At 44.4% G+C, this 26,203-nt stretch overlaps 1 protein-coding gene and 1 long non-coding RNA gene across 9 annotated transcripts in view; one reads left to right on the forward strand and one right to left on the reverse strand.

Moving 5' to 3' along the window:
• Positions 1-1,325, reverse strand: part of LOC117075302 — a 36,701-nt gene extending 35,376 nt beyond the window's left edge. For all 3 annotated transcript variants that reach the window (XR_004433949.1, XR_004433951.1, XR_004433945.1), the window contains exon 1: positions 826-1,325. This is a non-coding gene — a long non-coding RNA (uncharacterized LOC117075302). The remainder of the gene's footprint in view (positions 1-825) is intronic.
• Positions 1,298-26,203, forward strand: LOC117075285 (carcinoembryonic antigen-related cell adhesion molecule 8). Of its 6 annotated transcripts, none has more exons than XM_033197514.1 (6): positions 1,298-1,484; positions 2,345-2,704; positions 5,967-6,245; positions 6,695-6,898; positions 13,065-13,196; positions 15,329-15,520. In XM_033197514.1, exons 1-5 carry the CDS (start codon positions 1,421-1,423, stop codon positions 13,154-13,156), a joined length of 999 nt encoding a protein of 332 aa, XP_033053405.1. In that variant the 5' UTR covers positions 1,298-1,420; the 3' UTR covers positions 13,157-13,196; positions 15,329-15,520. The 6 variants fall into 6 exon arrangements, with proteins under 6 accessions (XP_033053405.1, XP_033053383.1, XP_033053372.1 ...); XM_033197492.1 differs by lacking the exon at positions 15,329-15,520 and adding an exon at positions 25,679-26,203 and having other exon boundaries at positions 1,299-1,484; positions 6,644-6,898; XM_033197481.1 differs by lacking the exon at positions 15,329-15,520 and adding an exon at positions 20,618-21,085 and having other exon boundaries at positions 1,299-1,484; positions 6,644-6,898.

Consider the following 26,203-nt stretch of genomic DNA (forward strand, 5'->3'; position numbering starts at 1 on the left):
CCTGTGACCTTCCCTCTGCACCTCAGGAAGCTCGAAGAGTATGTGATGATCACGCCCAGGCACTATCTGGGATGTGACCACCTGCCCCCTGCTGTCCTTCGTGAAGCCAGGAGGGAGGACAGAGCTCTCTCATGTACACAACCTGGGGGCAAGGGATGAGCTCTCTTTGTTCCCAGAACATGGCCCATCCCTACCTGCCCTCTCAGGTGTGAGCAACGTCCCCCCCAGACGGACTCTCTGGCCACTGCCCATCCTTCCTCTACACAGAGGGGCCTGACCAGGTCCGAACCCTTAGGACAGACCCCAGGGGATGTCAGCATGGGGAGGGCTGAGCCCATCCTGGCTGCAGAGTAAGTTGGGATGAGTCTCTCCAGCTCTGAGCCCCTGCTGTGTCCCAGGCTCCCTCTCCTGGATCTCAGAGAGCAGTGTCCTGTGGGGCCCTTGAGCAACTCCCCACTTCCTGCTGCACTAGCCATGGGGAAGGTGGGGTGACCACAGGACAGTCAGCCGGGCGAAAACAGAGGACACCCAAAATGGTCAGAGAGAACATGGAAGGCCCAAGCCCCAGCTCAGCTGCCAGAACCCAGAGAGCAAGAAAATGGCTGATACCTGTCCCTGGTGACCACTAGGCCCACGGCCCCCCGATTGACCAACCAGAACAGCCCTCTCTCTCGGGAGGTGTAAGAGATTATTTGCTCTGCACACCACCAGTAAAGACAGTTCCCTCTGGGATATCCAGGACATTGAATGTTCATCCTTGGAAGCTGCGACCAAGCTTGACACAATGAGAGAGAGGGATCCTCCCTCTCACCAGTGAGCACTCACCTCCCCAAAGCTCAGTGGTGGTGTCCCTGTGACAGGGTCCTTGCGGAGCCCCGACTTCCTGATCTGAAGGGAAGAGTCAGATGGGGAAGGGAGAGGGCAGGGGAAGCGACTGTGCACCCGACCTGGAGACATGGGCTGCAGGACGCTGAGGGCCCAGGGCTGTGCTCACCCAACCTACAGGGTGTGTGTGTGACTGTGTGTCTGTCTGTGTCTCTTTGTGTGTGTGTGTGTGTCTGTGTGTGTGTTTCTCTGTGTGTGTGTCTGTGTATGTGTGTGTGTGTGTCTGGGCATAGTGTGTGTAGAGGTTGGGTGAGAGAATCACTGCTGAAGGAGGCAGAGGCCTCAGCAATTCCCAGGGGCCTGAAACACAGACAGAAAATAAAGGGAAAGGAGGGACAAGGAGGCAAGACTGAGAGGGGAGGGGACAGAGAAGTGTCCTGGGCAGAGACCCCGCCCATGAGCCTGAGAAGTGCTCCTGCCCCGGAAGAGGCTCAGCACAGGAGGAAGAAGGACAGCACAGCTGACAGCCGTGCTCAGAAAGTTTCTGGATCCCAGGCTTATCTCCACAGAGGAGAACACACAGGCAGTAGAGACCATGGGGCCCATTTCAGCCCCTCCCTGCAGATGGTGCATCCCCTGGCAGGGGCTGCTGCTCACAGGTGAGGAGAGGACTTCCTGGGAGAGGACAGGAGGAGGAAGCACAGTGACTGGCTGGGGTGTCCTGGGGAGGATGGGGCTCTGAGAGGGAACAGAAGGCTTCTGTTGGAGCCTTAACAGAGGAGAGGACACAAGAGAGGGGCAGGGGTCACAACAGGAAAATCACATTGAACTGGAATTGGTGAGAGGCAGGAACATCTCAAGTGTTCCATATTCCTGGTTAATTTATCACTGGCTGCTACATTTTGAAAAATGACAATAATAACCATACCAGATGATACTTCAAATAAAAGCATAACCAGGGTATGAAACATTGCCCTTAGCCAACAATGTCAGACATTGGCAAATAAACCCCAGGAAGCAGAGGGCCCTGGGAATGCTCATGAGCTCATCCACAGGAGTCTGCAGCCTGTCCCAGGCACTGGGGTGCAGCCAACATCACACAAATCCCTGCCCTCACAGAGCTCACACTCTCCTAAGGAGGAAGACAGACACACAAAGAGATCTAGAATGTGAGGTCAGGTGCTGACAAGAGCCCTGGAGAACACAGCAGGGAAAGGTCAGAAAGGGAAGACCCAGGGTCTCTAGAGGAGGTGTCAGGGAAAGGGTCTCCCAAAACACCTGATGTGAGCAGGATCTGAGGGCAGTGTGGAGGGAGCCGCGAAGAACCCTGAAGAAGGGGATTTCACACAGGAAATGCTAAGGTCAGAGGTGTTGAAGAAATGGGGGCTGCTGACCTTGACTCAGTAGGACACACACACACACACACAACCACAACCACAAACTCCAAAGCAGAAGTCCCCATTTTTCCACTCCAATACATAGGTTGTAATATCGACTGATGTTCTTTACCCCATCCTAGCCTCACTTTTCACCTTCTGGAACCCACCCACCACTGCCCAGCTCACTATTGAAGCTATGCCATCCAATGCTGCAGAGGGGAAGGAGGTTCTTCTGCTTGTCCACAATCTGCCCCAGGACCCTCTTGGCTACAACTGGTACAAAGGGGAAATGGTGGACGCCAATCGTCGAATTATAGGATATGTAACAGCAACTCAAGTAAATACCTCAGGGCCTGCAGACAGCGGTCGAGAGACAATATACCCCAATGCAACCCTGCTGATGCAGAACGTCACCAGAAATGACACAGGATCCTACACCCTACAAGTCATAACGCTAAATCTTGTGAATGAAGAAGTAACTGGCCAATTCAGCGTACATCGTGAGTGATTCCCCATGACCTCTGGGTGTTGGGAGGTCAGTTCTACTTCACACACACAGGATTGTTAGGCCTGGGCTGTGCCTGTGTCCCACTCTGCATTACATCCCACTTTAGGGTTTGGACATGTAGTGCAGGACCCACACAGGGAAGATAGACTTCCACAGATCAGAATTCCTTTCCTGCATCCAGACCCTGCAGACACTCGCGGCAGAGGAAGGACAGTCTGATGGCAGGGGCTCAGCAGGAGGAGATCAGTCTCAGCCAAGCACCCCGTGCCCTCCCCATGGACCTGACCCTGAGAAAGACTAAAGAACTGGGTCAGGGCCTGACCTGAGGGGCCCCCTGGGATCCTCACAGAGAAGCTCATCCCTGGATGCCCCTGCTCCAGACCCCTGTCCCAGGATCCTGACTCCAGGTGACCCCGGGGAACCTGTGCCAGCACTGGGTTGTGGCCTCCTGGGCAGGGCCAACTAGGAGCAAAGATTTACCAGCCGTCCAAGGGCTGTGGCTTCTGGAGCTGCTCACCAGCCAGGGCTCAGACCCAGAGACTGGGTAAGGACAGAGTCTTGTCCTTCGCCTGAGACTCAGAGTGGAGAGGACAGATGGGCAAGCTTCTTAGGTCATCAGCCAACTGGCCTGGGAGGGTTAGGAGACTATTATTTATTTTAATAGAAGCTTATTATTGAGAAGAAACGGAGGCACAGGAAGACACAGTCACTGAACCAGGGTCACACAAACATGAGGGACAGATCAGGGTCGCATGAGGTCTCTCTCCAGCCACAGCCCCATCCTCTCTTCCACAAGAAAGCAGGGCTTATTGCATTCCATGGACCCCATGGTCATCCATTGATTCAAATCCTTTCTTCCTGGGCATCCAAAGCTCAGAGAAGTGAGAGCAAATAAACAACTGATTAATTTGTCCAGAACTAAATCACCTGCCCCAACTGTCAGAGCCGGTGCAAGAAATGTCCAGGCTCCCTCTAAGATCCTAACCCCACTCACTGAAACTGAAATCCTGTTTCCTGATGTGTTGTTGGCACTCCCATGGGAGGACAAAAGAGAAGACTTTGCTTTCTCTCCCCACTCACACCCTGCACCAGGACAGGCCCAACATGTGACACACACTTGATCATTCTCTCATGAAGGAGATAGGGAATGAACGAGAGAATGAATGATCCAAAACCTCTTTAGAGACTAGATCCTGGATGGCCAGGCAGGTGCTGTCTGATGGGTTTACTGCCTGTTCCACACACATCTGTGTCCTCGTGATGGCATCATTGTGATAAATGGGGTCCTTCGGGTGGGGAGATGCATGAGCCACTGGCATTTCACTTAGACTCTAGCCAATTTGCAAAAACCTAATCAAACTCTACTTGTGTCTCCTGAGGTCAAGAGAAAATGAAGACAGCATTGCACATGCCTGTTTTGGGTTCCTCTCAATCTTGCCTAACTCTGCATAGGAATTAGGGGCAGGGAGCTTTCTAAATTTACTAACATAACACACATCCCTTCTCCTAATTTGGCATTGTTCCTCCCTTTATGGAACTGACACACCTAAGACTTCCTTTCTGACCGGTTGTGTCCTCCTAACAGGACTCACGTGCCTCCCTCTACCTGGGAGCTGCTAATGTCAAGCGTACTTCAGGATCTTCCTTTGAGCATAATGAGATCCTGCTGGAATTCACAGGATGCCTAAACCTTATTTTGTTATCAAGAGAAATACTCTTCCCACCAATTGATTTAGATCTGTGGACAATTAAGAGCAATTTCTACTTATGGAAAAAATTTCATGTTTCCTCCAATTTTGTTTTTGATTATAGTCAGAACATAATATCTAAACTCCTGACAAATTTAAAAAGCAAATTACAGTTACACATTGACCATCAAAAATCCAAACTCTGAAATGCCCCAAAATTCCACATTTTTTGGCCACTAACGTGATGCTCAAAAGAAATGCTCACGGGGGCATTTTGGATTTGGGATTTTCAGATTTGAGAAAACCGGTATGTATACTGCAAATGCTCAAAAATTTTAAAAAGTTAGAAATTCAAAATACTTTTTGTTCCTAAGCCATATGTATAAGAAGTACTCAATGTGTATGAACTATAGGCATGAAGCTGTACAGCACATCTCTAGAACCTCCTCATCCTGTGTAACTGAAACTGCAGACCCATGAACAACATTCCATTCCACCCACTCCCAGCCCATAGCAACCACCATTCTACTATGTGATTCCGTGAGTGTGGCTACCCTAGGAACCTCATGTAAGTAGAATCCTACAGTATCTATCCTGTGAGTGACTTATTTCACTTTGCATAGTGTCCAATGGGAGAAAATATTTGCAAAACTTCTTCCCAAATTTCTCTCATAACTGTCAAACACCCATGGTCCATGAGAGCCAGTTTTCCAGCACTTCATGCTCCCCCTTCCCACCAGTCAGTTTGCATTTGCAAATGTCCACATGTATTTATGGGAGGATCCACAGCTCCTCACCTGCCCTCTGCAGGGAAAGAAGGGACATTAAAAATCAAGGAAAGGAAACATGGTTCTGCTCCAAAGCCACCTGCTCTTGCCTGTCCCCTTCACTCCTTCTAGATCATTCCTTGGACTCTGCTCTATCTTTAGAGGTCACTGGCCCAAGTACGTCACGATGAAACACCTGGGAAACACTGCCCTACCTTGTGGCTCCACTGCCTGATGACGGAACCAACCTCCAGGCTTGCCCCTGGGCTCCCCTGTGTTATTTCTGTTGAAATACCCAGTCCCAGGTCAGGCTGCCCAGTATCCTCAGGAATTAAGGACAATGGCAAGTCCCATCATCTCCCATCTCTAGAATGTTCTTGGAAACAGAACTCTCAAAAACACACCTCAAGGGGCAAAGTAGGACTGTGAAGCTGGAAGGGACCCAGCACCTATATGTTCCAGGTGAGAACCCCAAGGTGTGCTAGGCAGGCAGCCGGTCAGGGAGGGATGAGAAGAGGCACCGGGGATCTGTAACTCCCTGTCCTGGGTGTGTCCACAACCCAGCGCTGCTGCTTAATTCACACTTGAGAAAGTCTGTGCTTCTCCCACACAGAGAAGGCAGCCTCATGGTCTCTGAGCCCTGATCATCGTGCGTCTGTCTTGTGACACACACACCTGCCGTGGGCTTTTAAGGACTCGAGTAGGCTGAGAGGTGGGAGATGCCAACTCTGATTGAAAGATGCCTGTGGAGGAATCAAAGGTGCCACACAGGACAATCTTCTCTCTGTTCTCTGCACAGCGGAGACTCCCAAGCCCTCCATCTCCAGCAACAACTCCAATCCCGTGGAAGATAGGGATGCTGTGGCCTTAACCTGTGAACCTGAGACTCAGAACACAACCTACCTGTGGTGGGTAAATGGTCAGAGCCTCCCGGTCAGTCCCAGGCTGCAGCTCTCCAATGGCAACAGGACCCTCACTCTACTCAGTGTCACAAGGAATGACGCAGGACCCTATGAGTGTGAAACACAGAACCCAGTGAGTGCCAACCGCAGTGACCCAGTCACCCTGAATGTGCTCTGTGAGTATCTTCTGTTCCTCTGTGGCCCAGGCCGCCAGCCCAAATCCACACAGCCAGGGGCCAGGCTTCAGTCCCTCTCAGCTCCAAAGATGCAGATCCCCACCCCTAGACACCCAGCTGGTCATGACTTTCTACCCCAGGCAAACATGAGTAGGCCCAGCCTCAACCAAGAATAAGAGGGGAGGGGGTGTCCCTGTCATGGGAGACTTGGGGTCCACATCTTCTGATGGGAGAAACAGGTAAATGTCTTGGACTCTGTCTCAGTAGACACAGAAGGGGTTTGGTTGGGAGTTTAGGGTTGTGGCTTGGCTCAGAGGGACACTGTGGCCTTTCTACAGACCAGGAGCTTCCCCTTCCCTCTGATGACATCACCTGTGGCTTTATTCTCTTTGCTCCAGATGGCCCAGATGCCCCCAACATTTCCCCTTCAGACACCTATTACCTTCCAGGGGTAAATCTCAACCTCTCCTGCCATGCGGCCTCTAATCCACCAGCACAGTATTCTTGGTCTGTCAATGGCACATTCCAGCAACACACACAAAAGCTCTTTATCCCCAACATCACTGCAAAGAACAGCGGATCCTATGCCTGCCACGCCACTAACTCAGCCACTTGCCGCAACAGGACCACAGTCAGGATGATCACAGTCTCTGGTAAGTGGATCCCTGGAGCATTGGCAGTATGTTTTCTGGTAGAGTCTATCTGGCTTTCAGAGATGAGCCAGAAAAAAAGTTTTATTCCCAGCCTGTGTCCAATGGCACAGGCAAATCCCCAGTTTTTCTCCTAAACCCTCCCAATTCATCTCTACAGACTCTCTTCTGCCTGTTTTTCTGATTTCTCTTGGCTGACCTTGGGGCTAACCTGAGAAATGTGGAAAGGGACCTTCGTCAGCCCCAGAGCCCTATGTCGTGGAAAGGGCTTCACAAAGGGGAGAGAAGGAGGGTCCTCAAGGTCAAGTTGCTTTTCTTTGTCACCAACACATGGCACCCCCTATATTTCTGTTACCCCTTTGTTTTCTTTTACCCATGCCATTAGCTAAAAGAAACATCCAAGGCTTTGAAACAAGCCACATTCTCCAAATGAGAGGAGGAAGCCCCTTGGATGAGGGAGGAGCAGCTCAGACTCTGCTCCCATCTCTGCTCCCAGCTCCCCTGGTGACACCTGGGGAGTGACCGGGGTGTATGGAGAAGGTGCCCAGGTGGCCTGTCCCAAATCTGGCTAAATCAAGTTGCCTGTTGAAGCCAAACCTCCCCCAAGTCAGGCTGCAGAAAAATGGGAAGACAGGGAGCCTCCAGGAAGACTTCTCAGCTGTGTCCTGGCTCTGAAGTCATGGACTGCATGAGGCTGTGGGCACAGCACAGAGGACAGTGAGTGATGCACACTTGGAGACATAGGGAGATTCAGTCACAGGGGTTCTGCATGGGAGGGAAGGGGCAGTGCCAGCGTGTATTTATAGAGGTAAGACTACCAGCAACTATATATATATTTTACATGAGACCATTAACTATGTTTTTTCTTTTCTTTTTTTTTTTTTTTTTTTTTGAGATGGAGTTTCACTCTTGTTGCCCAGGTTGGAGTGTAATGATGCGATCTCGGCTCATCACAACCTCCGCCTCCTGGGTTCAAGCAATTCTCCTGCCGCAGCCTCCCAAGTAGCTGGGATTACAGGCATGTGCCAACACGCCCAGGTAATTTTGTATTTTTAGTAGAGACAGGGTTTCTCCATGTTGGTCAGGCTGGTCTTGAACCCCCGACCTCAGGTGATCTGCCTGCCTTGGCCTCCCAAAGTGCTGGGATTACCAGCATGAGCCACCATGCCCGGCCACCATTAACTATTACGATGCGTGCAATTTAGTGTTGTGTAACCATCACCACCATCCATTTCCAGAACTTTTTCATCTTACCATATTAAATAAATTTCTCTACCCAATAAACAGTAACTCTTACTCCTTCTCCCCCTAACCCCTGGTAACCTCCATTCTACTTCTGTCTCTATGTAATTGACTATTCTAACAACCTTATATAAATGGAATTATATAACAGTTCACCTTTTGTGTCTGGCTTGTTCCACTTAACATAATGTTTCTAAGGTTCATCCATTTTGCACCATGTATCAGAATTTTCTTCCTTGTTAAGACTGAAGAACATTCCATTGTATGGATACACCTCATTTTTCTACCCACTTATCTTTCAATGGACTTTTCGGTTGTTTCCACCTTTTGGTTGTTGTGTGACTAATGCTGCTGTGAACATTAGTGTACAAATATCTGTTCAAATTCCTTCCAGTTCTCTTGCATATATGTCCAGAAGTGGAATTGTTGGATCAAATGGTAATCCTTTGCTTAATTGTTTGAGAAACAGCCATACCATTTTCCACAGAGGCTATAACATTTCATACTTCTATCAGCAGTGCACTAGAGCTCCAATTTTTCCACCTCCTTAAAAACACTTGTTTGTGTGTGTGTGTGGTTTTTTTCCTAATCAAAGCCATCCTAATGTGTTTGAGGTATTCCATCATTGGGGTTTTGCTTTGCATATCTCTAAGTATTAGTGATGTTGAGCATCTTTGCATGTGCTAATTGGCCATTTGTATGTTGCCCAGGCTGGAATGCAGTGGTGTGATCTCAGCTAACTGCAAGCTTCGCCTCCCGGGTTCACGCCATTCTCCTGCCTCAGCCTCCAAAGTAGCTGGGACTACAGGCGCCTGCCACCACACCGGCTAATTTTTTGTATTTTCAGTAGAGACGGGGTTTCACTATGTTAGCCAGGATGGTCTCCATCTCCTGACCTTGTGATCCACCCGCCTCAGCCTCCCAAAGTGCTGGCATTACAGGCGTGAGCCACTGCCACCGTGCCCAGCCAGTCTTTTGTCCTTTTTTAATTGGGTTGTTGGATTTTTGCTGTTGTGAATTTGTAGTAGTTCTTCATATATTCTGAAAATTAATCCCTTATCAGACATGATTTGCAAATATTTTTCCCACTTCAAGGGTTGCGTTTTCACTTGCTCGACAATGTTCTTTGATATATAAAAGTTATTGATTTTCATGAAGTTCAACTTACCCATTTTTTCTTTTGTTGCCTATGCTTTTGTTGCTATAACCAAGAAACCACTGTGAAATCCAATGTCATGGAGTTTTTTTCCCTGTGTTTCCTTCTGAGAGTTTTATAGTTTTTACTCTTACATTTGGTCTTTGACCTACTGTGGGTTAGTTTTTTGTGTATGGTGTCAGGTAAAGGTTCAGCTCATCCTTCTGCATGGATTTCCAGCTTTCCCAAAATCATTTGTTGAAAAGGCTACACTTTCTTCATTCAGTGGTATTGGCACCCTTATCAAAAATCATTTGGCCATATATGCAAGCATTCCTTTCTGGGCTTTCTATTCCATTCCACTGGTTTCTATGTCCTCCTTTATGCAAGTACCACATTGTATTGATTACTGTGGCTTTGTAGTAAATGCTGAAATCAGGATTCAGCATTTTTTCTCAAGGTTATTTTTTTCACGATTGTTTTGCTATTTTGAGTCCTGAAATTCCATATGAACTTCAGGATAAATTTTTCTCTTTCTGCAAAAAAAAAAAAAAAAAAGTCATTGGAATTCTGAAAGAAATTGTGTTGAATCCGTAGCTCCCTTTGGGTAGTACTGTCCTCCTAACAATACTGAGTCTTCCAATCCATAAAAACAAAATGTCTTCCCATTTATTGAGGTTGTCTTTAATTTCCTTCAGCAATGTTTTCTAGTTTTCCGAATACAATCCTTTCACCTCCTTGGTTAAACTTATCCCTAAGTATTTTATTATTCTTTTTGATGTTAATGTGAATTAAATTTTTTTTCTTAATTTCCTTTTTAGGCCGGGCGCGGTGGCTCAAGCCTGTAATCCCAGCACTTTGGGAGGCCGAGACGGGCGGATCACGAGGTCAGGAGATCAAGACCACCCTGGCTAACACGGTGAAACCCCGTCTCTACTAAAAAAAATACAGAAAACTAGCCGGGCGAGGTGGCGGGCGCCTGTAGTCCCAGCTACTCGGGAGGCTGAGGCAGGAGAATGGCGTAAACCCGGGAGGCGGAGCTTGCAGTGAGCTGAGATCCGGCCACTGCACTCCAGCCTGGGCGACAGAGCGAAACTCCGTCTCAACAAAAAAAAAAAAAAAATTTCCTTTTTAGATTGTTCATTGTTAGTATACAGAAATGCAACTGATGTTTGCACGTTGATTTTGTATCCTGCAACATTACTGAATTTATTCATAAATTCTAACAGGTTTTTTTCATCTTTAGAGTTTTCTACATAGAAGTTCAAGTTATCTGTGAACAGACAGATAATTTTACTTCTTCTTTCCCATCTGAAAATCTTTTTTTTCTTGCCTAACTTCTCTGGCTAGGACTTGTAATACTATGTTAAACAGACATGGCAAAAGCAGGCATCCTTGTCTTGTTCCTGATCATAGGGAGAAAGCTTTCAGTCTTTCTCTATTGAGTATGATGTTAGCCTTGGGCTTTTCATATACTGCCTTTATTATACTGAGATGGTTTCCTTCCAGTCATACTTAGCATGCTTTTATTAAGAAAGAATATTGAATTTTGTCAAATGAAATTTTTATTCAAACTTCCTACTACTTATAGGTCTATTGAGATTTTTTGTGTGTGTTTCTAGGAATTTGTCCATTTCACCTAGGTTATCCACTGTATTGGCATGCAGTTATTCATAGTATTTTTGTAAACAATACTTCTCTAGAACTGATATATAATATCTCCATTTTCTTTTCTTCTTTCTTTTTCTTTTTCTTTTTTTTTCTTTTTTTTTTTTTTGAGAGCAAGAGAGAGAGAAAGACAGAGTCTCATTCTTTAGGCTAGCCTGGGCTGGAGTGCAGAGGTGTGATCACAACTCACTATAGTCTCAACCTCCTGAGCTCAAGTGATCCTCCCAACTCAGCTTCCCAGGTAGCTGAAACTACAGGCGCATGCCACCATGCCTGGCTGATTTTTTTTTTTTTTTTTTTTAATTTTGTAGAGACAGGATCTCCCTATGTTGGCCCGGCTGGTTTCAAACTCCAGGCCTCAAGCAATCCTTCCGATTTGGCTTCCCAAAGTGCTGGGATTGAAGGTGTAAGCCACCATGCTGGGAGTCCATTTTCATTTCTGAGTATAGCAATTTCAATCTTCTCTCTTTTTTTCTTAGTCAATCTAGTTAATGGTTATCAGTTTTGTTGATCTTATTTTGAAGAACCAACTTTTGGTTTCAATGATTTCCTCTACTGTTTTTCCATTCTCCATTTCATTTATATCAACTCTAATCCTTATTACTTCCTCCATTCACTGTGTTTGGGTTTAGTTTGTTTTTCTCCTATATCATGAAGTTGTAAATTAGGTTGTTGATTTGAGATGTTTCCTCTTTTGTAATGTAAGAGTTTACAGTTACAAATTTCTTGCACAAGATTCTTAACTTCTCTGAGCCTCTGATTTCTCAACTCAAAACTGCAGTAACAGTGTTTGCTTCATAGCATGGTTTTAAGGGTTTAATGTAATCATCAATGAAATCTTCAGCAAAATGCCTCACACAGAGGAAATGTTTCATAAATTTTAGCTGGTATATTACTACTATTATCATTAGCTTCAAGTTGGATAGTCCTAGAATCAAATCTCAAGTCTACTTCTCACCAGTCATATGACATCAGGAAAGTTTTTTCGCCACTCTAAGCCTTTGTCGTCTCATCTGCAAAATGGAAATAATGTCTACCTGACAGGGTTATTGTATAAAACAAATGAGATACAGGTAAAGTATTCAGCACAGGGCCTGGCCCATAGCAGGCGCCCCTCAACAGTAGCTAACATAGCATTAATAATCAACCTGAGTTGACTGGTGAGGGCCAAAAGTAAACGGTTCCAATAGAAATAAAGAAAGAGATGCAAAAGGTTATGTGTCTGTGTGTCTGTGTGTGTGTGTGTGTGTGTGTAAAAGGTATCTTACGTAAATACACACACATATTTAAAAAAGAGGCAACACAGAGAACACGAGGACATGGTTACTGGCTACATGTGAAAGAGAGAGAAAAAAAGCTAAGTGCAAAGAATCAAACCAAGTATGTTAGTTTTTACCCAATGAGATGCAACCAAGATGGGATTAGACATGCAAGATAATTTATTAGGAAAAACACCTGTGAGGGAAAGTGGAGCAGGTGTGAGAGGAGCCCAGGAGAGCCCTCAGACCACGATGCAGATTTGATTCCTGTGAAGGAGAAAGAAAAGGAAGTTTTAGATAACAGTGCAGTTCTAAGTGAGCTTAGGCAAGGCTGATGGGGCGTCCTCCAACCAGTCACCCGTCAGAGTTAAACAGAGTCTCACAATACTGGGCTTGCTTCCATACCCCTTCTGAGAGCCCCTGGAAAGAGAGGTCTCTGTGCAAAGGAGGTGGTCAATTTGGAATGCCCTGACCTGGGCCTTCTGTCAATCAACTCCCTGCCATAGAGACCTGCCAAAACTAAGACACTGAGAAAAAGATGCAACCGTGAAAAGGTGGAAAGTTCTAATGACACATAAAATAGCAATCAGCTTTTTCACATCACAAAGCCTTCAAAAATATCTAAGTAAAGAAAGGCCAGGATGAAACTGGCAGAAGCCTGATCACCAGCCTAGAAACATGGTGACAGGGAAAAACCCTGCAAGAATACAGATGGCTAATCCCTCCCAGCAAGCTTCCCACAAAAAATAATGTATTCCTTGAAAAAACAAGTAGAGACTACTTCATGCTAGGAGCTGGTTCCCGGGGTACCCCACTGTAAAATGGCATCACCTTCATTCTTTCTTTTCTTTTCTTTCCATGACAGATGCTTCAATGCAAGGAAGTTCTCCTGGCCTCTCAGCTAGGGCCACTGTCAGCATCATGACTGGAATACTTGCCAGGGTGGCTCTGACATAGTAGCCCTGGTGTAGTTTCTGCATTTCAGGAAGACTGGCAGGTATGATGGCCTTTCCTCTTGTCCTGTTTCCTGCAGGGTTGACTGCCATGCTTGGGAGAGAGACCTGTATACTGGGACTGGATCTCCTCCTCCTCCCAATAAACTCCTGCTTCTCAGCACTAATTCCTGCAGATCTCTTCTTCCCTGGTCTGCATACTTCCTGTACCCCACTGTCTCTTAGACATAATTATCCCCAACCTCTGCTCATTTGTTTCCCAGATTCAATACACTATGAAAGTCTTCTGATCCTTTCTTAACATCTCGCACTTGCGTCATTCTCTCCATTCCCACAGACCTCAACAACTGTTCAAAGTCCTGCCTGACTCCCTGTCTCCAGTCTTCAAAATCTTCCTTGCATATGACTGTCTCATTACCTTCCTAAAATCTAGTTCACTCACCTACTGAAGAATCTAAAGGGGCCTATTCTGGCATATTTTATAAGTTCACATTTCTTCTCTTTACTAATCCTTCTCAATTCCTTTACCTCTGCTTCCTAGTATAATTCCTCCATCCTAATTAGAACTGTCTTCCTACACATCCCTGCACCTCTACCCCATGTACACATAGAACTCTTAGTTCCAATGCTATGCTTAGAAACAGGGTAATCTGCGGGATGCACTGGCTCACGCCTGTAATCCCAGCACTTTGGGAGGCCGAGGCGGGTGGATCACGAGGTCCGGAGATGGAGACCATCCTAGCTAACACGGTGAAACCCCGTCTCTACTAAAAATACAAAAAATTAGCCGGGCATGGTGGCAGGCGCCTGTAGTCCCAGCTACTCGGGAGGCTGAGGCAGGAGAATGGTGTGAACCCTGGAGGCGGAGCTTGCAGTGAGCCGAGATGGCGCCACTGCACTCCAGCCTGGGCGACAGAGCGAGACTCTGTCTCAAAAAAAAACAAAAAAGTCCGGGCGCGGTGGCTCAAGCCTGTAATCCCAGCACTTTGGGAGGCCGAGACGGGCGGATCACGAGGTCAGGAGATCAAGACCATCCTGGTTAACACTGTGAAACCCCGTCTCTACTAAAAAATACAAAAAACTAGCCGGACGAGGTGGCGGGCACCTGTAGTCCCAGCTACTCAGGAGGCTGAGGCAGGAGAATGGCGTGAACCCGGGAGGCGGAGCTTGCAGTGAGCTGAGATCCGGCCACTGCACTCCAGCCCGGGCAACAGAGCGAGGCTCCGTCTCAAAAAGAAAAAAAAAAAAAAAAAAAAAAGAAACAGGGTAATCTCCCATCCACTATCTGAACTGTGGAGTTACCCACATACCCTTCAAAACAAGTAACCTCTGACCTCATGGAGAACAATGGCTCTAGCATTAATGTGTGAACCTGAGATTCAGGACACAACCTATGTGTTGTTGAGAACCTTTTCCTGATGACCAATTCATGTGTTCATGAAAGATACAGAAATGAAGAAGGCAAGGTCCCTACCCCAGAGAACATACAGCCTAAGACAGGAGATAAGATATGAAAAATAATCATGATACCAAAACAGAAAAAAGTGAATGCCACAAGAAATCAGAGAAATCTGATGGGAAATATAGCCACACAATGGAATCACTGAGAAACATTTTTTTAAATGATGCTCAAGCCCCACCCATAAATTCTGACCTACTATCTGGAGTGGGACCCAGGTATTGGTAATTTTTAAGCCTTCCCAGATGCTACTAACACATAACCAGGATGTTGAACTCCTGTTCTAATAGGTAGAACGTGAGGCTAAAACAATAGCTCTTTAGCTGGGAGCATTAGAATTTCCTAGAAAAAATTTTCAACATATACAAGCCTATACTTTGCTGGCTGTATTCATTAATGGGCTCCACCAAGAACTCAGTAGTCCAGTTGAAAAACAGAAGCTAAGTGGAAAAGCTGCCTTATTTAATATGTTAAATTACATGGAAAGCATTGTCAACTGATAAGTGCTGCTAAACCTTCTCTAAGTTATACTTACGGGTATGTTACTGATATGAGTGTTCCAAAAATTACATGAGATTCCTAGAAATCGAATATGTTATCAGTCATAATGTCATATGCCACAGACGTAACTAAATTTCTATGTGAGCCGTGTCTTTATCATAATGAACTCCCCTCAGAGTTTTAACCATAGTCATTTTCAATCTTTGTCATTTACAGACAGTTGTTTTTATTCTTCCTCAAAGCATTTGCAATCAGCTACCATTCAAAATTGCTTCTTCTTCAAGATTTATGGAAAAGACTCTGACAAGCACTCTCGAACACAAGTTTCTGATAACTTGAAGATCATACCACTGAACTGTCTAAGAACTTGCAAACAGGCTGATACCTTCATGAAATTGCTCACCAAAACACAGAATGAAAAAAACATCAATTTCATTGAACTAAATAATAATGAGGATGATGTTTTTAAGTTTTTGTTTGTTTGTTTGTTTGTTTGTTGAGATGGAGTCTGGCTCTGTCACCCAGGCTGGAGTGCAGTGGCGTGGTCTCGGCTAACTGCAAGCTCTGCCTCCTGGGTTCACACCATTCTCCTGCCTCAGTCTCCCGAGTAGCTGGGACTACAGGCGCCCACCACCACGCCCGGCTAGTTTTTTGTATTTTTGGTAAAGACGGGGTTTCACCGTGGTCTCGATCTGACCTCATGATCCGCCTGCCTCAGCCTCCCAAAGTGCTGGGATACTGCGTCTGGCCCATTTTTAAGATTTTTTATTTGAAAATTTGCCAATTCTTTAAGTGTTTTCTTTTTCAGATTTATGAATTTCTTCATCTTTTAAGCTATCTATAGCTTACTGCAATTTGGTAAAGTAGACTTTTGTGAACAAAAATTATAACACTTACTTTTGCTCCCTACGTGCCACAGAACTAGGCAACTATTCATGAGTATTCATATGTTTATTGCAATTCAGTTATTTGCACAAGTTCAGTGAGAATCTGCTATCTTTATAATGGGACATTTTTTTTTTTTTTTTTTTTTTTTTTTTTTTTTTTTGAGACGGAGTCTTGCTCTGTCGCCCAGGCTGGAGTGCAGTGGCCGGATCTCAGCTCCCTGCAAGCTCTGCCTCCCGGGTTCACGCCATTCTCCTGCCTCAGCCTCCCGAGTAGCTGGGACTACAGGCGCCCACCACCTCGCCCGGCTAGTTTTTTGTATTTTTTAGTAGAGACGGGGTTTCACCGTGTTCGCCAGGATGGTCTCGATCTCCTGACCTCGTGATCCGCAATGGGACATATTTTAAAACATCCGTTATATTACCAAGGCTTTGATTGGGATGTTATATTTGAGAATATACATAGAATGATAGATTAACTGAGTGTCTAATCTATCGTGTCAACCCCAAATTTTTACATATGAGATCCTTTAGTCCACCCAATGGCTGACGTTAGCAGCATCTTTAACACAACTGTTTGTTCAAATGTACTATGGTCCCTTTTAGAGTCAGACTCCTAGACTTACTTGTTCTCACTGCCTGTTTTAATTTAACCCAGGCATGCAACGCTAGATGATAAAATTGCTCCCTATTGGCTGATCAGAGAGGAGTCTGTATAGTTTATGATGCTTCTTGTTGCACATGGACAAATATATCAGGTGTTATAGAGTCTCAGTTACAAAAATTAACAAACATGCTACTTCGTTAAAATGGCTACACTCATCTGGTTCATTCTTTGATCTATTCTATTTTAGTTGGTTTGCATCTTGCCAAAGGTGCATACTCCAAACTCTTAACATTACCTTCGTCACAGTCATACTAGCGGTCTCCCTGGTGTGCTGTAATCTCTAAAAGTTTTAAATGTTTGCGTTCTGCCATCCATCAAGTATCAAACGGTCTCTATTTGGCTGGAATTACATAAACTCAAAGAAATGTGTGATTAGGAGGGTATCATAACCTATAAATGATGGAAGCCAAAAATGATGATAACTGAGGGTAATGCTAATGCTTTAAGTTTTGGTCACACTCTCACTTCAGTGAGAGTCTAAAGACTCCAAATTAGACCCACTCACGCTAAATGCTACATACTCCAACTGGAATTTTAAGGAAGCAGATCTCAAAACAGACTAGTGTTTTCTGAAAACAGAAGATTCCAGTCTCCCTGAGTCAACATCATAAGGAAGTCCCGTCTGCTTTAACATTTACTCCAAAATAAAGTAACCTGAAGTACCCTGATGTTAACCGATCCATTTATTTCTATGGCTCTGTTTACTGGTTCCAATTTGACAAAACCCATTGTTCTGTTCTTGTATTGCCCAGGGGGAGCTATCATTGTGTTCGTAGAGTGGAAGCTGCCCCAAATCCTGAATCACAAATAAAAGCCAATTAGATCTATAACTACATTAGTTGAAATGTCTTTTGATGCATGTTCACAGCCAGCAATGGTTAGTGGAGTCTCTCCAGCTGCAGCATTTTCACCCTGACCCTCCCGCCTCCCTCTTTCACTTACAAGGACGCTTCTGATTACACTGGGCCTCACCAGATAATCCAGAATAACCTCCCATCTCAAGAGTGAAGTCTTTTTGCCAAATAAAGTAACACGCACAGGTTCCGTGGATAAGGATGTGGACATTTTGGTGGGGGCCGACACTGGTAACTTTCATAAACATCACCCACAACAAAAATTTCCTTTGCCTTCTTTCTATATCTCACTGTTCTGTGTGAATCACAGGCAAGAGCACCAACTTTGAGGTGAAACACACCAGCTCTGCTACAAACTGGCTGGATGATCCTGGACCACTCACTTCACCTCCCACAGCCTTTTCTCATCTGCAGCACAAAGATGACTCTTACTGTATCCAAAGATGACAGTCCAAGAGTAAATTAAGATGTGTAAGGTATTAGTCACAGAGCCTGTACCCAATGAGCACTCGGTAAACATTCCTTTCAGTCTGTTCTTTTCACCATCCCATTTCTCTCATCCTCACCCATCTTCTTCTTCACCTCCTCTCTCTTCATCGACTTACACACTCTTAACTTGCCATTGAGAAAGAAGTCATGCTCCCCATTCTCTTGGGACTCTGCTGGGCTGTTCTCGTGATAGAGTCTGCCATCCACTTAAGACAGCCCACATTATTTATACAAAGAGGTCTGTGTAAAACAAGAATTCCTCTTTATGTTCACATAAATTGATACGCGCTTTCTCTTAACTTACACATACCAGTCCCAATTCTGCCCTGTTAATTCATACATGCACTTCCGTATTTCACACTTCTTCAGTCTTTCTCTTTACAACCTATAAACAATAGTACTGAGACAAAAATAATAACCAGGGTTACAAGAGGGGATTCCTTTAGCAAAATGAATATTTTCCTTTAACAAGACAAATGCTTTCCTTTGATGACATGAATGCTATGTGCAAGGCAGCCCTGAAGCCCGTTTCTGTACTTGGCTTACATCAAAGCCATTTGAGTCTAGAACACACTCTCAGACAACAATTGTGACAGAAGCCACACCCATTCTGGGTATCCCTGCTGTTGGGTAAAGGCATTTTCACAGAATCTTGTGCATGAGTTACTGCTCCCCAATCCTTCCACTCCTGGAAGTTAAGCTGCTTCTGCTTAACCATCTTCATCTCCAGTTGGCCTGCTAGGACCCTGGCTGGAAAATACCTCCTCACCCTACACGTCCAGGATGGCACCTTTTCCTATTCCCATAATCATAATAGTTTGCACTGACTTGGCACTCACTATGTGCCAGGCACTATTCTAAGATCTTTCCATGTAGCTAACATCTTCACAAAAATTCCTGCATGTTATCCCCATTTTTACAGATGAAAAAAATGAAGCAGGCCGGGTGCGGTGGCTCACACCTGTAATCCCAGCACTTTGGGAGGCTGAGGTGGGCGTATCACAAAGTCAGGAGTTTGAAACCATCCTGGCCAACATGGTGAAACCCCATCTCTACTAAAAATACAAAAAAAATTAGTCAGGTCTGATGGCGGGCGCCTGTAGTCCCAGCCACTCGGGAGGCTGAGGCAGGAGAATGGCATGAACCCAGGAGGCAGAGCTTGCAGTGAGCCGAGATCGCGCCACTGCACTCCAGCCTGGGTGACAGATTGAGACTCTGTCAAAAAAAACGAGGCAGAGAAGTAATGTACCCACTATCACCCACTCATCCTCCACTTCACCTGGGAAGAGGATACCCTGAGATTTCCAAGGTCTCCTAAATGACATCCACCTTCCAGAATGGTTTTTGCTGCCTCTACTTTCAGGATTTGACAAAGAGCCAGCATTTTGTGTTCTGTCTCACCCTTCACTTATGCACCTGTTCCCTAACGCCACACTCACAACTGCACAGCCCTGCATAAAAGCTGGCTTTGAGGAATCCCAGTCTCTTTTGGGAAAAAAACAGAGCCAGGTTCCCAGTCATTATAAAGGCAGTTTTACTCAACTGTCACCTATTTTTACAGCCATTCTCTGGTCACAAATGGAGTTCCCTATGAATAGAAAGTGTAACAGGAAGGAAGTAGGAGAAGGGTGAGTTCCCATTATGGCCACAAAGAGGAAAAGATTCCAAATCCAGTAGCAGTCATAAAACACACCCAGAGTGGGTGGCTCTGAGAAATGACAGTCCCATCTGCCTCTTTTCATGCCTGTTGGCCTCTGACTTCCTTCTCAGACTGTTCTTCCTAGTCTTGCTTTCTTAGGCTAATACTAATGGCCTGGGAGCTGGGCCCAGACCTGGGCACACAGCACTGAATGAGGAGGGGCAGGTAGAGGAGGCACAAAGGGAGAAGAGTGTTTGACTTGTGGGAACCTAATTCACCTAGGTACACATCACCTGGGTAGCAAAGAGATCAGTGAAGGCCTGTGCAAGACTCATGGTGGTCATCCAGAATGAGTGACTGAGGCAAGGGTCTTAACCAGTTAAGGTTTATTGAGCCAGAGCTTGAGAGTGCACCCTGGAAAATATGAATTACAGAAAACTTCTGTGGGTATGGTGTTCTCTCTGAAGAGGTTGCAGAAGGCTTAGTATTTATATATTTCCTTACAGGGGGGAAGGCAGGTAGAAAGAGATCGGATAGGTGGAAGAATAATTGATCTCATCTTGGCTTTGTTCTGTGCCTGGGATGATAAATATCAGAATAAAACTTAACAGGCTTTAGTGTTAGGAGCTAGATTTTGATTGCACACCTGAAGTTATAATTGGCATGCCTTGTTTTATGAAACGCTATACATCTTGAAAGATTTTGAGGCCAGCAAAGAACTATTTAGAGGGCAATCATCTGGAGATCCCTGAGGCTTTCTGCCTTCCTGTTCCCCCCACCCCCACCCTGCTTTTTTTAAGAGATAAGGTCTTACTCTGTCACCCAGGCTAGGGTGTAGTGACATGATCGCAGCTCACTGTAGCCTCAAACTCCTGGGCTCAGGAGGTCCTCCCACATCAGCCTCCCGAATAGCTGAAACTACAGGCATGCACCACTGCACCCAGCTAATTTATTTTATTTTATTCTTTGTAGAGATGTGGTCTCATTTTGTTGCTCAGGTTGGTCCTGAACTCCTGGCTTCAAGCGATCCTTCCACCTTAGCCTTTCAAAATGTGAAGATTTCAGAAGATGCTTCAGAGACTCTAGAAAAATGAGTCTATAGGCCGGGCACAGTCTATGGGCAGGGCACCACACCTGCCCACCCCCTATATTATTCTAAATCTTTCAGAGAAATCACTGTTAAATACATGACTTTGTGGCTGTATGTTTCATCTGATCTTACATCACTACGAAGGCTCATTACTAGGAAGTCATCTCCCATGGAAAAGGGGGTGAAGTCAAATCAGAAAAGGACCAAGGACTAATTATAGCGGCAACAACAACAACAACAAAAAAGTATAATCCTGGAATCCAGTTGAGGATACACAACTGCCTCCTCGATTAGAGCAATTATTTGGGCCATCACCACTAACACTTTCAGTTGCACATTGGCTCACCTGTAATGTCTACAGCAATCTATAGTATAGACTCATTTCTTTTGTTTTGTTTTGTTTTGTTTTGTTTTGTTTTGTTTTGAGACAGAGTCTGCCTCTGCCACCCAGACTGGAGCACAGTGGCGCGATCTTGGCTCACTGCAAGCTCCGCCTCCTGGGTTGAGGCCATTCTCCTGCCTCAGCCTCCTGAGTAGCTGGCACTACAGGCGCCCGCCACCACACCTGGCTAATTTTTTGTAATTTTTAGTAGAGACAGAGTTTCACCATGTTAGCCAGGATGGTCTTGATCTCCTGACTTCGTGATCCGCCCACTTCGGCCTCTCAAAGTGCTGGGATTACAGGCATGAGCCACCGCGCCTGGCCTATAGACTCATTTTTCTAGTCTCTGAAGCATCTTCTAACTGCAGTGACACTTTCACAGATTTCTCTGAATCTCAGTCCAAATCCAGTGTTCATGTGACCCTTTTGTGTAGTCCATACATCAACAGGCACAAAGGTTGTTTATATATAAGTTGCTGTGATTTCTCCAAAAGTTTACCTAACTTGTCTAGTTTCAGTTTTCAGGGGTTGAAGAAAAGCACATTTTTCATTTCTAATACTCCAAAATGGAAGAAAATCTTGAAATCATTACTTTTGATACTCATAGCCAAGAAAGAATTTAGGATTCAGTCCAAATTATAGGCAAATAATAAAACTCAAAAATAATGAACAAGCCTAGAATTTAATAACAGTTGTACTGAAGTTTTCTTCTGAAACACAAATTTTTCTCTCTCCCATTTTTATGAAAGACAAATCATAGTAGGACAAATGTATTTGCAAAATAAGTTTTAGTCTTATACCTGGCCTGATTATTTGCATAAAGTACAGCAACAATAGTGGTTGGCCATAGAGAGTCTTTTTAAATTGGCTTTGCTGAGAACTTTATCGTAAGGAATCTCAGATTAGACTTCCAAAAGCCTCTCAAGGCTATACAAGCCAGGGATTTATCTGTGCATGTAGATACTTGTATGAATTCCGTGAATTCCTCTTTTCTTAAGGTCTCAAAATAACTTGGGGATTCCTGGCCCTATCAAAAGTGACATTCTTTACTTACCACAGATCATTAACTTTTTAAAGAAACTGCATAGACAAGGTAACCAGGTCAGTCCGTCTAAGTGGCTTTTTGTGAGTTCTATAAAGTCAATCTCAATTCCTCATAGCATTCTGGTCATATCCGAAAATATACCATTTCACTCAAAGCCTTAGTAAAATAACCAGTGTCTCCAATGGTGTCCTGTTACAAGAGAAAACAAATTCTTATGGAATTTATGCAAATACCTATATTGCCATAAATGAAGAATATGCACAGATAGTTTATTTTTGTAGAAATTGGGTAGAGAGAAAAATAAATCTTTCAAACTGTGCTCACAAAATTATACTTTACCCAATTTGTTGTACGCTAAAAAGCTCAAAAGGAAAAAAAAAATTTTTTTTTGACTCTGGAGAACAAAACATAAAAAAAGTCAGCAATGTTTTTTTACAAAAAAGGTCATGAAAAAATCATTTTAGTCCCGTATCAATTTACCCCCACATAATCCACATAATTCACTCTTGTTCTGCTTGATATTGGGTTAGCAATCATCATGAATGCATTTATTTGTAACTAAAGTCCTGGGGTTTTTTTCCTAGTCCAATGGCATGATCTCCATAGTTATGAGAAGCCAATATTCAAGAGTACTTGGAAGAGTTTATTCCACAAATATACTTCAAATGTGGTTCCAGGACAGCAAAAAAACAATTTGTGAGGGAGGTCATCCGGATATGCCTAGGGCCTTTTCGTCTTCTCCTGAGGCTCTGGCTAAGGTACAATGCTTTGACACAAGGTTGTAAAGTAACAGTTGTTCATTTGGGGAAAAAATGATGGTCTTGCATGACTCAATCTCCAGGCTGAAGTATCGCTTTGGTGAAATGAGTTTGGCAGTCCTGAGGTGTTTATTTTCCTTTACATAATTTTAGAAGTTGTACTTTCTTGATATTGTCTGACTGAGAACAAAGGGATGAGTGTGGAAGGCATCACAGCTTTCTCCCATTTACAATCCCATTATCATTCCCTTCTTCCTCTGCTGGGTTACATTCCTCTGTTGATAGATAACTTATTTACTGAGTTGTGTTCACAAAAATCCAAATGTCAGTTGAACTTCTTAAAGTCCTAAGCATTCAGTTCAGTTCGAGGTCATCTTAGTGATGACCAGATGCAAATATTTTTGAAGGATCTATAGAAAATTTTGATAAGAGAGTACACACCACCCACAATACCTTTGGAACCACTGAGCTACAGGAATGAAGAGGAAATAATCTGCTACATGCTGGGGACCTTTATGTTTGCACCTCATCCAATGCTCACAATGACCCTTTAAGTAGGCACTATTATCCCTCTATTCCAAGACATCAATTAACTTGTCCCTTATGTCACCTGACAAAAGGTGGAACTAGGACTCAGACTCACATATTTCTGAATCCTAAACTCATGCTTTCAGCAAAAGACACTATCAACAGAGTAAACAGACAACTTACAGAGTGGGAAAACATATTTGCAAACTATGCATTTGACAAAAATATAATATCCAGCATCTATAGAGAGCTTAAACAAATTTACAAGAAAAAAAAAACCAGTAAAACGTGAGCAAAGGACATGAACACACTTTTTTTTTTTTTTTTTTTTTTTTTAGTGTAGTGGCGTGATCTCAGCTCACTGCAACCTTCACCTCCCGAGTTCAAGAAATTCTCCTGCCTCAGCCTCCCAAGTAGCTGGGATTACAGGTGCCTATCACCACATCCAGCTATTTTTTTTTTCATTTTTAGTAGAGACAGGGTTTCACCATGTTGACTCGGCTGGTTTTGAAATCCTGACCTCAATCCACCCACCTCAGCCTCCCAAATTGCTAGGGTTACAGGTGTGAGCCACTCCGCCTGGCGAACAGACACTTTTCAAAAGAAGACATACATGTGGCCAAACAGCATAGGAAAGAAAGCTCACTATCACTGATCATTCAAGAAATGCAAATCAAAACTACAGTGAGATACCATCTCACACCAGTCAGAATGGCTATTATCAAAAATGCCAAAAAAAAAATAACATGCTGGCAAGGCTGTGGAGAAAAGGGGGTGCTTATACACTGTTGGTAGGAGTGTCAATTATTAGTTCAATCATTGTGGAAAGCAGTATGGCAATTCCTCAAAGAGCTAAAAACAGAACTACCATTTGACCCAGCAATCTCGTTACTGGGTATATACCCAGAGGAATATAAATCATCCTATCATAAAGACACATGCACACAAATGTTCACTGCAGTACTGTTCACAATAGAGAAGACATAGAATCAACCGAAATGCCTGTCAATGGAAAACTGCATTTTAAAAACGTGGTACATATACACCACAGAATACTATGCAGCCATAAAAAATAATGTGATCATCTCTTTTACAGGAACATGGGTGGAGCTAGAGGACATTATCCTTAGCAAACTAACACAGAAACAGAAAAACAAATACTGCATGTTCTTACTTTTTTTTTTTTTTTTGAGACGGAGTCTCGCAGTCGCCCAGGCTGGAGTGCAGTGGCCGGATCTCAGCTCACTGCAAGCTCCGCCTCCCGGGTTTACGCCATTCTCCTGCCTCAGCCTCCCGAGTAGCTGGGACTACAGGCGCCCGCCAACTCGCCCGGCTAGTTTTTTCTATTTTTTAGTAGAGACGGGGTTTCGCCGTGTTAGCCAGGATGGTCTCGATCTCCTGACCTCGCGATCCACCCGTCTCGGCCTCCCAAAGTGCTGGGATTACAGGCTTGAGCCACTGCGCCCGGCCTGTTCTTACTTATAAGTGGGCATAAGGCTGGGCGCCGCGGCTCACGCCTGTAATCCCAGCACTTTGGGAGGCTGAGGCGGGTGGATCATGAGGTAAGGAGATCGAGACCATCCTGGCTAACACAGTGAAACCCCGTCTCTACTAAAAATACAAAATCATTAGCTGGGCATGGTGGTGGGCGCCTGTAGTTCCAGCTACTCGGGAGGCTGAGGCAAGAGAAAGGTCAGAACCCGCGAGGCGGAGCTTTCAGTGAGCGGAGATGGCGCCACTGCACTCCAGCCTGGGCGACAGAGCGAGACTCCGTCTCGAAAAAAAAAATAAATAAATAACATTACATTAAATTAAAATTAAAAAATAAGTGGGAGCAAAATGATGAGAACACATGGACATAAAATAGGGAACAACAGACACTGGGGCCTACAAGAGGGTGGAGAGTGGCAGGAAGAAGAGGAGCAGGAAACGTAACTACTGAGTATTAGGCTGAGTAGCTGGGTGATGAAATAATCTGTACATTAAACCCCTGTGACACGGGTTTACCTACATAACAAAGCTGCACATGTACCCTGAAACTAAAATTAAAGTTTTTTTAAAACCACAATGAAATTCAAACATCAACAATTTAATCTCTAATCCTTCTCCAATCAAAATTTTAAGTTTTTTTAAAAGAAAAACTTTTAATGAGCAGAATAAATTGATTTTTTCTAAAATATAATATCATAAAATAAAACTCATATTTCACTCCATACCGTTGTACGGTATGGAATTCAAAGAAAGGAAAGATGACTGCTTCTAACAGAAATAACTATACAGGCTTCAATGAAGAGACAGGATCTGAAATGGGCCATTAGGACAAAGAACAACTCAGGAGGCTGAGAACACAGGCAAGGGTATGATATGAACAGGGAAAAGAATTAGAAAATGTTTGGAAATGAGAAAGTAAAATGTGGGTCAAGTCCTTCAATGTAAATCAAGGGAGTAGATTGGGGCTGGGCTATGAGGGCTCTGAATGACAGCCTAAGGAATGGGAACTTCATCCTACAGATAAAAGAAGTCACTGGAAAGCTCTGAGAAGCTCACAAACATGACAAATAGCATTTCCAGGAAGATTACTCTACAATATTAGGCAAGATAACTTGGGAAATGGTCTTCAGCTCTGGCAACTTAACAGAAATACCTAGATTTCTTCTTTTTTTTCCAAACTTTTCATTTTGAAATAATTTCAGACTTTCAAAAATGTTCCAAATATAGAGTCCCCATATACTTTCTGCTCAATTTCCCTAAATAT

This window comes from Trachypithecus francoisi, unplaced genomic scaffold (assembly GCF_009764315.1).
Source record: "Trachypithecus francoisi isolate TF-2019V2 unplaced genomic scaffold, Tfra_2.0 Contig01705, whole genome shotgun sequence".
NCBI lineage: Eukaryota > Metazoa > Chordata > Mammalia > Primates > Cercopithecidae > Trachypithecus > Trachypithecus francoisi.